The following is a 13,836-nucleotide window of genomic DNA, read 5'->3' on the forward strand; positions in this document are numbered from 1 at the left end:
TCAATTCAGAGCATGACTCAGTGTGGAAAAATGCTACCTACTGAATTTCTGGCATAGTTTCCTGAATTACCCTGACTTTCAGCTAACTTTTTAGAGGCCTTCTTTTAAAGCATCATCTGAAGCCAACAAAGAGCAGTGAGGTGGTCAAGTCTTCACAGGGCAGCTGAATACAGTGTCTCTGCATAGGAACAGGATGGAAGAATTCATGTCTAATTTTTTGATGCTGTTGCTGCTAATGTGGGTGTTTTTGCAGCCTTGCAAATAGGGTGAATAGACACGAAGGAAAGAATTAAAATTGGGAATTGACATTCAGACATATAAAAATGTGTAGCTGAACCAGAAGGACTGAAAAAGGTGGTTAATATTGCTCCTTTCTGCTTTGCAAGTTTTAAAACAGATAGTACTAAATAAAGCAAGTGGGTTATTTTCCCTTACTGCATAGTTAGGATTTACCAGCTCAGAGATTTCAGTCACTGCTCGAACAGTCTACCTTCTGTTTTGAAACAGAGCAACTTCTGTTCATTAGAAACAGTCAACAATAAATATGAAGAAATTTTCTGCAGTTTGCTTTGGAACTTGGTGGATCGGGTGTTATGGATACGCTTTTTTTACAAGGAGTGGCAGGAAAATCATACAGTGGTTTTTGTTCCAAGAATGTTGCACTGAAAATTAACAGAGTGAAGGCACTATTCAGAGCAGATTATTGAAACACTGGTTTTAGCTGTCTTGTCCCATTGTAAAGTGTTTGGCTGTTGTTATTTTAGTAGCATTAGCTAAGCAGTCATTTCAGTAATGATTAATGACAACTTGTAATTTTCTTTTAACTGACCTGATCCTCCTTTTTTCTTTTATTGTATTATTTAACTGTTACTTGGAAAGTGGCTTTGTAGCTTTAGTTATAACAAGTATGTCAGTAAATTTGTGTTTGTTTTGAGTTAAATGAAGTTGGTAAAATGTAATTCTTGGACCTGTGGCTCATAAGTGTAAAGCAACCAACTGCCCTCGTACTTGAGAATATAATATAGGGAAGATAAATTTTCTGTATAGAGGTAAAAGAAATGAAAACAATTTTCAGAGCTACAGTAGTCTTGGCATGAATGTGTAGTGACTTCTGGACTATAGCTCTAAGGGCTGGGAGAGTAAGTGTATGTGTGTGGGTAGGGGTGTGTGTGTGTATTTGAAAAGGAAAGGGAAATTGGGTAAAGGAGGCAATAATTAAGAGTTCTTTGCTGCAGACATAGGAAACCCTTTTAACTTTGTTTAAAAATAATAGAGTACCTCTTCTTAAAAATTAGGCTATTTTGAAGAAGTAGTGGACTTCTAGAATAGACATACATTTAACTGTTATGAGGAAGAAATTGGGTGAAGCCTGGTGTTTACATGAGGTTTTTTTTGGTCATCTGGATATCTTGCATTACATCAGTTTGTTTTCTCTCGTATTAAAAAAAATTATTTTCCTGTACTGAATAAACATTGTTTTGTTTGCTTATTTCTGAATATACTTGTGACAGTTACTCTTGATTTCCCTTAAAGTGCTGGTAACTTGGAATGTGAGGAAGTTCCTGAATGTATGTACTTATTCTTAAAATAGTGCATGAAATAATTTTCTTTTAAAGTTATTCCTTTAACTTTACAGGTAAAAAAGATTTCTTTGTGGGGGTGTGCAGAAGTAGTGTTAGAGCTGTGCAGGTAGAAGTGTTCAGCTTTTGAACCAGAAAGTCACTGTCAATTTTGTGTCTCTAATTGAAAATACTGTGTGGGTGTCGTTAGTTCATTCATTGGTGTACTGTGATGCTGTGGGCAATGTTTTTTGAAACCAGCTGTCTTGCAAAACTGTGTTTTTAGTGAAGTTTGACTCTGGTAGTTATACAGTAGTTACAAGTGTGCTTTATAAAGACTTGACACCATCCACATTTGTGTTGAGAGTGGTGTACTTTCTATGGGCTTGGTATGTTTGGATGTGTTAGGCTGATTGGGCCCTGGCTTACAAGAGGTATCCGAATTACCCCCAAATAGCTTAACTCTAAATGTGACCGAGTTTAGGTTTGCAGGTACTCAGACTGTGGCTTTGTGTGGGGGTGGTTTTTGTTGTGGGGTGTGTGGTGTGGGTTTTTTTGCTGTTGTTTTTTTTAAATTCCCTCCCCTTTTTCCCCTTATGCCTAAATAAATGTTGTTCTGTAGCTTGGTAAAGAAGCAGCGACTACAGTATTTTGGGGGGTTGGGTAGCCTATATTCACCACACTACTTTTGACAGTACTGTTTTCTTTCAACTGAATTCTTGCACTCTAAAATTTCTGGAAACAAAGTGTCTCTAAAATACTGGCAGCACTTGTTATCATGACTCATTACTAGGCTGCTGGGCTGTGCACTCTTCAACAAGCTTTCCTTAAATTCTCTTTTGATTAAGTTTTTTCATCTTAAGTTACATGTAATGACATTTGTTTAGCAGATTTAATCTCTGTTAAGCATTCAGTCATATAGCAGAAAGACACTACAGAAAGTGTATTCCTTTTCCTGATACTGCCCTAATTACTTAATTAATACTGGGCTCTTGTAAGCTTTACCAGTGGTGTGACTCAGCCACTCCTTATAGCTATGTGCTCCAGAGCAGGAATGATGAGAGCTTCTAACTTCAATGTTAAAGCTAAATTTTGGAGGAGAAAACCCCCTAATTTGCAAAAGAAATATAGGGTGCTGTGCTCTTTCTTTTGTATATAGAATTGCTTTCTTCATGAATCCTTATCCACAGGAAGATGCGCTTGATTGCCCAATTGGCCTCTTTGTATCCATGAGTGCAGCAGTTGCAGACACTGGTCTGGGGACACACCAAAAGACCTTGCTTTCCTCTTTCTTTTTGAATTTGTGACCTCTGTGTTCTTTAAGCAGTGTGACCATTGGGTGCTATTAGGATAAATTTTTCATAATAGTAATCTTTACTAGTCTTCAGTATTGTCAGTGCTAGTGATGTGAAACACCACCAATGAAATAAAGATGGTGTTTCATACTTCTATGCATGAGCTTAGCAGTCATAAAAGCTAAAATTTGTTTTTCAATAGAAACCTTAAACTTACAAGAAGCAAGTGCACTTATGTGAGAGAGACAGATTTAACATGCAGTTTAAGGCAGACCTTCTAACCTTGATTTGGTTTTTGGATATTGGGCTTGGTACATAAATATATCCAGAGCACAGCCATCAAATTGCAGGCTTCTAGCTGGTTGAACGCTCTGGGAAACTATGGTTTTGGTGACATGGAGCAGTCATCCAAACCCAGAGCCACAGATGGCTCAGCTTCCTTGTGGTAAATTCTTGAGTTACATATTTCCCTTGTTCCTTCATTTCCTATGTTGGCTGTGAAGGCCTTTCTTTGATTTCTGAAAGGCCTTTTGGAGGTGTTAGGTTTCCCAGACCACCTGGGAGAAGGACCTGCCCTTCATGCCTGAACCAGGTATTTGGGGTGTGCCTGCTGTTCTACTGACCGTGGGATGATGTCCAGAAGTGCAGTGTAAGCAGACTAACAAGCTGAAAGAGTACGTAGGGTTTTCTAAAAGACTAGAAGCTATTCCTCAAAATAAAAACTGAAATGAGATAGCACCTTCTGGATTTCCTTTTTACTCCTTTTTTTTAAAAGGTGAAAAAGATTCCCAGGGATTATATTTTCAGGGTTAATACTTACAGGAGGAGTAGCCTATGACTCGAGTATTTCAGGGTATGTCCATACGTTTGGTACCATGTGGTATCCAGACCTTGAGCTAATGCTGACCATGCTAGTAGCACAGCTGAGCACTGAGCTCCACTGTGCTGTAACAGCAGAGGTACTTAGGCTTCTTACTCTCTAAAATTACTTGTTCATGCTCCCTGATGAGGAGAGGCAGCCTCTCCAGGCTAGTTAGCTATGTGGGGATCAGGTGTCTGTAGTGCCTTTCAGCACTGGAGTTTGACCTATGACTGCTGGGACCAAGGTCTCTATTCTGCAACTGTATTGCATGATACGGAGGTGCCTGCATTCCTTTGTGGTATGAAATTAATTCTGAACTTTAGTTTTAGGAAGACCTAACTCATTGTTTCATTTATTGGTAATAAACCATAAATACTTCGGGTCTTAATTCACAAATTAAACTTTGCTGCATTTGCTTAGATCTCACTTTCTCTAAGATATTGTTATTATTTCTCTTCTAGCTTTCTGAGAGTCGTGAGACATATAACACTAAATGTTCATGAAAAAAACAAGACAAGTAGCACAGTAGAACAATTTAAAAAAAATCTGTTTGCCTTAGAAATGTCATTTCCAGTATCAGTTTAGTTTAATCAAATTGCACTTGGATTTGGAGGTGTTCCAGTTCTGTGCTTGGCAGGCACGTGGAAGCTTATGGTAGTGCTGCTTTTCCATCACAGCTGACCTTGTCTTGAACTAGAAATAATTAAGGCCTGTACAAATCCTGCAATACAGTCCCCTCTTCTCTCTCTCAAAAGTCAAATTGTTCTCAAAAGCTGTGGATTTCTTCTCTCACTAGAGAGCAAATTAGTCCAGGAGAAATCGCAGCAAGGAGGTTTGGATGAAAGCATTCATTCATGTTATAAGGAAAGATGTTGGAGGTCTACTAGATCTACTGGAGGGTCTTTTAGCCTTCTGTGGGAGGTGGGGATGGGGAAGGGAGCATGTGGGGCAGTAGGAGGTCTGTGAGGGCAGGCTTGGGCCTTTCTCCTTGCTGTGTTTTCTTTTCTTGGCAAAAGCACAGGACTGTGCCTGTCAGTGTGATGATGCCATCTGCATTGTACAGCCTGCTAGGCTGTTACAGAATTGCACAAGAATTAATCTGAAATCATACTGCTAAACTGTTTTCTGGCTAGCCATAGCGGCTGCCCAGAGATGCAGCTATTGTATGGTGCTTCAGGAACCAAATGAAAGCAGCAGCCTGCAAAACCCCCTCAGCCTGGCACTGCAAACGTAATCCCCAGCATGAACAGTTAATGGGTAGATAAGCTGATCAGACGCAAGCTGCTGAAAAGAGTAATTGTTTTATGAAATTAAATTTGTGTTTAAAAAAAAAAAAGAGCTGAAGAGGTAGAGGTTGAGCGTAGAGGAGAACTGGACAAATCTTGTTACTGCAATGGTATATTTCCTCAGTTTAATTTAATTCCAGTTTTCCATTTGCAGCCTTCTCATTACGTGCAAACTGGAAGTGACAGTCTGCAGCACTGAAACAAAGTATTCTGCTTGTATGTTTTTGAATAGGATTTTTTTTGTTTGCAGTAAAATAAGTTAGCTATTGAAAGTGAAATATCTCAGAGCCCATTTGGTAATGTAGTGGCTGATTTTGCTGGATGTTTTAAGCTAAGGGCTTAATGTTCATGTTTAACGGCTACACATGGATTGAAGTGATGCTAATACCTCTTTATCAGTATCTTAATAGGACTTTGGAGTAAAATCTGGACCACACAGATCCTGCTTTAGCTTCTGCCATGGTCCTTAATACATTTTTATGTCCAAGAGCTACCTGGGAAGTTTTATTCTCTGGTGTTGCCCAACTTGCATCGAGATACCTACTTGATGTGCCTGAAAGTTTCCTGGTGTCTAAAGGCAAGCACTGGTACACGTGCAAAACATCTGCCTCACTTGTGCTTGCCCGGGGAGCTGGTGTAAGTTTAGGCCAAGTAATGCCTGGACTCTGCCTAGCTTCTGTGGTCTCTGGGCACACACAACACCTGCTGGCAGCGCTGGGCTCAGTCTAGACCATGGCAGCCACGGCAACTTTAGAGAAACATTGATGGGAGCAGTGCCCAAATCTTGCGTAAGAGCGATTGAGTTACAGTCGCAGCAGGCTGGTGCTTGTTGCCCTGACTGGGTGACTGGCGTGTGCTCGTGCCTCTCGCAGGCGAAGCAGGTTCACGGGGTGGGAGCTGACCTGTGGCAGGGGGAAAGACTTGGCAATGTGCTCGGTGGCCAGTTGCCACAGCTTGGCTGCTGAGCAGCGTCTCGTGTAATTGCTATAACTTGTGTATCTGCAACTGAATGTCCTTTTTACATCTTAATACCAGTATGTATAATACTAGTGATTGGTATCATTAATATGAAATTGTACCGTGAACTAATACCACAGAATGCTAATGCTTAAGGCATCCAGAAACTGAGTTAGTGTTTCTGCAGAATTGGTGCTGTCAAAAAGGTACCCTGAATTTGTCTTTCACTTTGCTTTTTTTTTTTCTCATGAGAATGGCTTTTATTCCATTATTCATTCAGTCCTTGAAGTATTTTATGAAGGCTTGTTTCTTCTGCCATTGTAGGTACCTGAAACAAATGGATTTCACCCTGAAGGCCATCAAGGTCTGCTGATAGTACAGTGTATTTATGGCTTGCTTGGAGACAACTGCCTAGCTGGCACTTAAAGAAAAGCAGGAGACAAATGATCTGGACTTTACTGTAACAGTGTAGGGGGGTGTTTTGATGCTAACCTCGGGGAGAGATTGCTATGTGGTGTTTTTTGTAGGCATTGGGTTTGAATTTAATTTAACTTGGTTAATTCTGAAGTGGAGCTAAAAAAAAAATAAGCCATTGTGATATTTCTTCAGAAAGAGTTGGGCTGCAAGGTGAGGTATTGACTTGTAGTAATCTCACTTTTATTAATGAGAAGTTGGGGTTATGGGCATGTGTGTTTCTGGAGTTAAAAAGCAGGGTAAAAGCATACTAAAACTGTTCTCAGGCTTTTCATACTTGTTTCGCTGGCCACCTAAAACCTCTCTGGAAATGCTGAGAAGGATATTACAGAACTACATCTGTACTAAAGGTTACTGAATGGTAACTCAACAAATATGAGGTTTTTTTTACCTGTAGGTACCACAGACTGTGTTGCCACAGGCAGTGGAGGTGCAGGGGCCATTGTGCTGAGATACGCTGGCAATGGAAACTCTTAATGGGTGGTGGTTGCCGGCATGAGCCAGAAATCTTGTTCCTGTGTCCTTATTGCTGTGTTAATGAAAGGTAGGTGTTTGTCATATGCCAGCCTCTTTCATATTCTTAAACCTCATTGAGAGGTAAAGAGTTAATATACCAATCAGCTATTTCAGATGAATGCATTCAGATGAATGCATTCAGATGAATGCATTCAGATGAATGCATTCAGATGAATGCATTCAGATGCTATAGTTGTGGTCTCATTTGGAGGTGCTTATAATCATAGAAGCAAGCAAGCTTCCAATGTGTGCTAGCAAAAATACTGAAAAGTTTATGCAAGCAAAAGTATTAGGTGTCTGTGGGATGAAATCGTTCAGCTTTCTCTACTCCTTCCTTGTTTTGAAGGAGTATGTTTGATGGGAATGGTTTGATGAGTGTAAATGTAATGGAATAGAAGAGAGGGAATCATGATGCTGAGGTAGTGGCAGGAAGCTATTTTCTTTTTTCTGTTTTTGGAGAGCTTTTGTTTGTTTGTTTCCCAGTTTATATTGCCTCCTATGCTTCATTAAATATTTTATTAGGTGCTCTTGGATTTAGTATTTCATATACCCACGTGTGAAACTTAATTGTGTGAAATTTAATAGGCTTAGTATAGTAAGAGAGGAGTATTGGAGAGTCTTGGGTTTACAGGTTAACTTTGTTTCCTGCTCAGCACTGCACGTGGTTTGAGTGATGTTTGAATTTATGCTTTCCTGAGAAAGGTGAACACAGTCCTTTCCCCACAGCAAAATTTAATGAAAAAGAACTTTACATGGGACTTCATTGTCATGTTTTCTTCTTTCCAGCACTCAACTTCTGGCTAATTATTGCTACCTGAAAGATTAAATCTGTGATTTTTTTTTTTTCTTTCCATAAAACAAGAATAATTTGATGTTTTGCTCTTTATAGGTTACTTTTAGAAGTTCCTGTTTGCTTATTGCTATTCTGTACAGGTGCTGAGCAGGCTATATGGTAATTGTTGTGATAATTGCCCTTTGTTAGAGTAATATTTGCAATACTTTACATGGAGATGCAAAATAAAAAATTCACTAGTCTAATTTTGTTTGGTACATGAAAAGAGATTAAGGGATGGCTTGATCACAGATGTGTGGAGATTCCTGGGGAAAAATTAGGTAAAGGTGAGGCTCTTAAGTGAACAGAGATATAAAATTAAGTAGCTGAAAGGGGTGTGTGTGTGTGTGTGTGTGTGTATCTATCTATACCCTTATATATCCATATATATATATAAAAATAATATATACTTAAATCACTGGGAAAATTTTTCATCCCTAGAAATAAACTAAGGATATTTTTCAAAGGGATGATATTATGGTATCATCTAGTTTAAACAGGAATCAGTTCTGGGAAGTCTGTCTTGCATAACACAGGGTATTGACCCCATGATTGCTGTAGTCCCTGAACTGTATTATCTGAGTCTGTTCCAGCTGATAGTATTTTTAGCAGAGACATTGTGCACCTATTCTACTGAGAGATTAGTTCCACTACAATACGGTGCATTACTGTGCCACCACTGGCTATTTTAGCCCTCCCTAATTAGACAGCTTGTCCCAGTGTGCTGAGGCAGAATAGATTTAGGGGATTAAGTTTCATGTGTGTGGCCTGGAGTCTCTGCAATTTACATGTAAACAAGAGTTGGGTGTGTTCATGCTTTGGAGAGAGGGAAAGGATGCAAGGCAAAATGTTGTTTGGGAAGTTGACATCTAAGAAGATGTGATTGGAAACAGGTAGAAAACAGCTGATTGTGTACAGTTAAGAGAGTAGCCTGAAAAACAGGTGAGATGGGGCCACATAGAAGACAAAATGGGTGAAGTCAAATTGGTCCTGGAGAAAAACCTGAGTGGCAGACTGCCAGGCTGACAACTGGGTAAGGAGGAATGACCAAAATGAACTCTTTCACATTTTAAAGCATGGGTGCTGCCTGCTTTGCTGACAGAAGCGACCACATTAAGACAAGAGAGCAGGAAAGGTTTGGCTGTAAGCAGAAGGAGAAATCACTTTCCTGATTGATGTGTGGGGAGGAGGAGGAAGAAATGTTCCTATAGCCAGTGCTGGAGCAGAATCTGACTTGCATGAGGACTATTACTTGCTGGACCACACATTCAGTGCGAATAGTAAGACTGAGAGCCATGAGGTTCAGGTAATCCACTCTCACTGTTCATAAATGGCCAGAAATCAGGTTAAAAGTGAGGCATTTGTTGCTTACTCATTAAGGTCATCACATTAGTTTGGTGCTAAATGTATCAAGAGAGCTATATAGATTTCAGAGCATGAAGTATCCGTTGAGCAGACCTCAGGTTGGTTGATGAAGATCTCTTGTCTGCACACCCTTTTTGGGGGAGAAGTCTTGCAGCCGTGATCTCTCTCTGGTTGCTACCTCCCAACTCTGTGGCAGAGTGGGACATTGTGTAAGAGCAATTGCAAAATGAGAAGGCAGTCTGTCTTTGGGGTGAAGCTTTCCTGATGTGGCGAGTCTTGCTTTGTTTTTCCTTGGTGCCACATATGTGCTGGTGAAATGCTACTTTTTCTCTTAGCACTGCCTTCAGATTTAGTGGTAAGTTAGGGAGGAAGGACACCATCATTGCTGCTGGGTCTCTGGATGTTGTGTTACAACGTGGGGGAAGGGATTGAGCCAGTAACAAGCTGCTAGCAGTGACACAGGTTACCGTCGGCTCAGCTGGTCTCTGGAATGGTGTCTTGCTGTGCTCTGATTATGGTCACATGTAATGCATTTGCAGCTTGCTGTTGTGCTGGGTTTTGTATCAGCAGAGCGCTCAGAGGTGCTGCCTGGCTGCAAGGCAGGGGAGCTACCTGGGAGGATTCTCATGGGAAGCCTCCGCAGGCCGACATCGAAACTGCTCACTTAGTCCTGCCATCACTGTAATAATTACCATGCAAATAATTGATATTTTAGGCATGCTGTTCCTCTTTGTGGTCACTCTGAGCTTTTACTTAGTAGTAGAAAGGAGAAAATTATTCAGTACCTGTCTAATTGCCTCAGTTCCTCAGCATAGAAAATGAATTTTGAACTAAAAAAAAAAAAGGCATGAAAATATATGAAGAAAAAACTGTGGGTTTTTTTTTTCTTTTTTTAAATGTTGTCAACCTTCATTCTACAAGTTAGTGCTAAAAGCCTTTCAGAACTGGGGAGGAGGGAGTTGGATTTTTGGGATGCACAAAAGGTTACCTGACTTTTGAAAATGTGTTTTCCATCTTGCTTCTTAGAAAAGGTCTTTCTAGGCTTTCTTGTACTAGAAAACAATGCGAGAAGTACCTCTGGAGCTTTAGAAGCCCTCAGAATTCATGCTTGTAAGAACAGTTGATTGCTTTTTGTGCTGTCTGCACTGGATTAGTGAAAGAATAAGAGTGCTTAGTCTGAAAAAGAAGCTTGCTCTCTGAATAACCTACCAAGTTGGCATTTTCTAAATATTGAGTGCTATAGGCAGCATACTACAATGTTTTATTTGCTCAATTTTTCCAGTTGTTGTAGAGTGCTTTTAGGAGAGGCATATGATTAATATATCTTTGAAGACTTTATCTCTCTACCTAGAAATAAAAGCTATTTTATTATAAAATGTTCATTAGTCTAGAACAAAGTAACTTTATTACAAGCTTTGGTACGTGTTCATCAGGTTTTGTGTTTAGTGAACACAGGTGCTAGTGGATGAAATTATTAGTGAAGGAGCTATGCAACTCCTAAATTGTTTTTAGCATTCTTGCTTCATTTAAGGGAAAAAAACCTTATGATAATGATTATGTCATTAGAGAGAAAATCTGTGGCCTGCATTACACACTCCATGTTGTTAAGTGCAAATACTGTTTGTAGAATATTTGTGCCTATTTACACATTGTATAACGGTTCCTTTAAACAAACCTTTGAAAAATATCATCAAATTTCCACTCCACACTAGAGGGTATGCTGACAAGGGACGTACCTCCTGATCATTAACAAATTTTCCATGAAGGAATTGGTGTGCAGAAAACTTTACAAATAAATTATGGTTATTCTCTAGTGTCATACAGTGGGTTATAATGAAACCTTTAGAACAAAAATTCTGAAAAATACTCCTGATAGTGATGTATGTCCCTGGGTGAAAAACTTGTAATCTGCAACAAAAAGATACATCATGCTCTGTATGACTTTTTTTTTTTTTAAACAGGATATTTCTAACTTGAACTAAAGTATATGTGTGCTGATATAATTTGAATTAGTCTGCAGCAGTCCACTCAGAATTGATGGAGATTAGCTCTCTCTGCATCAGCAAGCATTGGCATGGTCGAAGTAGATCAGTAGGTAGTAGCTTTGGGTCCTTATGTTTCCATTAGTTTTTGGAACAAGTTTCATGTGTTTGGAGTGGAGCGTTTTGGCTTAGTTTCCTCTGAAAGGGGTATAATTTGTACACACTGAAACTGGTCTGTAATCCAAAACAACATGTGATAAGTGAAGATGTTGGGGGAATTTGCTTCAAGGCAGCACGGCTACTCCAAACCAAATGCTAATGTAGATATGGCCCTTAAAGCATGGAATATGAAATGAATATGTGCCTTTAAAGTATACTCTGTATATACGGATCTTCAACTTTGACATTGTGTAACTGAAAATAGCCATGCTGAGGTAAATATAGGTACTTGAAATTTGATATAAATGGAGATTCTATATTAAATACTCGATGATTTTGTTTGTAGGTAGCTGTACTGCTGACATTTTATCACCTTTATATAGCCTTATTTGTCCCCTGTCTTTTAAGCAGCACACATTTTTCTTTTTTTAAATTTGGTGCTGCTTTGACATCTTGGAAACACTTCTAAAAAAAAAAAAAAAGTAATTTTGTAAACAAATTATTAATTACAGTTAGAATAATATGTTATGTTGGCCAAAATTTTTCTTCCTGTTAGTTAGCCATTAAACCAACTGAATCACAAACTTCCACAATCTTCTTTAGTCATGGAGATAATACATGAATTCAATTTTGACAAGACTGCAAGAGTATTAAGAATGCAGAGGAATTAATAAAATGATAGCGTATAAGATGTCTGAGATGGCTGTGTTCTACAGAGTAGTTTGTCAGGAACTGGACAAACAGAAATAGAAGCTGGAATTTGTCTCAAGTGAGGAAATAATGAAGAATGAGACACTCTTACCTTTAGAACTTGTTAGAAATTGTTTGGGTTTTTTCCCCTCTGAAGGTATGCTGCTTCACTGAAACCAAATATTTCACAGAAGTGTTCTGGCTGTGACAAAGCTCCTTTCCTGGCAAAGGAAAAGAAGACCTGTGAGCCTTCTCCTTCCTCTCATAGCAAGGAGGCTTTCATTTAGATGATATGTAGGCTTTGGGGGTCTTTGTTCCCAAATTACTAATTAAACTATCCTGCTTTTTTTTTTTCATATTTGTTGTTATTTTTTAAAACAAAACAAAACAAAAAATTTTTTACAATGGAAGCATGAAGGAATCTGATAGAACTGGAAAGCTTGATTTCAAAGTCTGAAATGGATTGTGCAAATTAATCTTTGGTAATGCAAGGTATACATACAGAAACATTCAGATTTCTAGGCAGGTTGTCAGCTTGAATTTGGTAGGTGAACCTTCACAGAAGACAATGTCATTTGCATTAACAGTTGTATGAGTACAGTTCTGATACAGTCAGTAGTGTGGCTCAGGCAGCTGGAAGCTTCCTGGAGTGATGAAAAATTCTCATTTTTCAGTCAGTAAGGAATTATTTTCAGATTTCTTATTTACATTGTTTGTATACTCCTCTTTCTGATGATGAGAATTTCTAATAGTTCTTTTTGTCTCTTCCAAAACAGAATTAGACCACAGCTAGCCAAAGAGAAGATTGAAGGATGCCATATTTGTACATCTGTCACACCTGGTGAACCTCAAGTGTTCTTGGGAAAAGATAAGGCCTTCACTTTTGATTATGTCTTTAACATTGACTCACAGCAAGAAGAAATCTATATACAGTGTATAGAAAAACTAATTGAAGGTTGCTTTGAAGGCTACAATGCCACTGTTTTTGCTTATGGCCAAGTAAGCTTTACAATTTTATTTTAAAGTATTTATTTTGGAACAAACAGTTTTCTGTAACTGATCTTTCTCATAAATTTTGCAATGCATGAACCTGTTTTTTTTAGTGTCTTGGTTTTATTTTACATGAGGTATCCTGTAGGAGGCTGTTTAGGAGTTTGTATAGATTCTGTGCAGAATGGCAATTGAAACACAGGAAAAAAATATTAAATATATAGGCAGTAGGTCTGAAGTAATAGTAATGCTGGAAATAACACGAGTCCATATAATTCCTGAATTCACCCCAATGCAGCAATACAAATTAGTGACTTAATCAGTTGATATATAGATAGAGGTTGTACTGAGGTTCTTTTCTGAGCAATTATCCATCTCTCTGCATTTTCAGATGCTTTTGGGAAGAGGAGCTTTTTTTAAAATAGATCTTGGAGAACTTCAGGCCACGTTGTGGTTTGGTTTTTTTTTTTTTTTTTTTTTTTTTTTTTTTTTGTGGGCAAAATGTAGAGATCAGATTCTAAAGTTGGAGAACTTTTCATAGAGAACACAACCTCTCAGTACACTGGGCACACATTTTACTGCTAAAAGCTGAAATATCATTGACTGCAGTGTAGTGAATGTGTTATTGTCTTCTGAATACTCCTTTAGGAACTGATTGCATAAAATTTGGTCTTGGATGCTGAATTTCACCACTGTTAAATGTCGTATCTCAAGTCGGCTAGGTGAAATCTAGCCCTAGTGAAACAAAGCAGTTTGCAGATCCAGTTTAGTAGATTATGTTCAGCTGTGTGGTACTATCTTTGTCTTAGACTTGACCCACTAATTAAGTAAAACCACAACACTACCTTGTCTTCTATGGGACTTCACAT

At 38.7% G+C, this 13,836-nt stretch overlaps 1 protein-coding gene across 9 annotated transcripts in view; it reads left to right on the plus strand.

Annotated features, from left to right (window-relative positions):
- KIF21A (kinesin family member 21A) overlaps positions 1-13,836 on the plus strand; it is a 102,525-nt gene that overhangs the window by 19,771 nt on the left and 68,918 nt on the right. For all 9 annotated transcript variants that reach the window (XM_049813923.1, XM_049813926.1, XM_049813930.1 and 6 more), the window contains exon 2: positions 12,754-12,976. In XM_049813923.1, coding sequence (XP_049669880.1) covers positions 12,754-12,976 — 223 coding nt within the window. The remainder of the gene's footprint in view (positions 1-12,753; positions 12,977-13,836) is intronic.

The sequence above is a fragment of the Accipiter gentilis genome, chromosome 11 (assembly GCF_929443795.1).
Source record: "Accipiter gentilis chromosome 11, bAccGen1.1, whole genome shotgun sequence".
Taxonomy (NCBI): Eukaryota; Metazoa; Chordata; class Aves; order Accipitriformes; family Accipitridae; genus Astur; species Astur gentilis.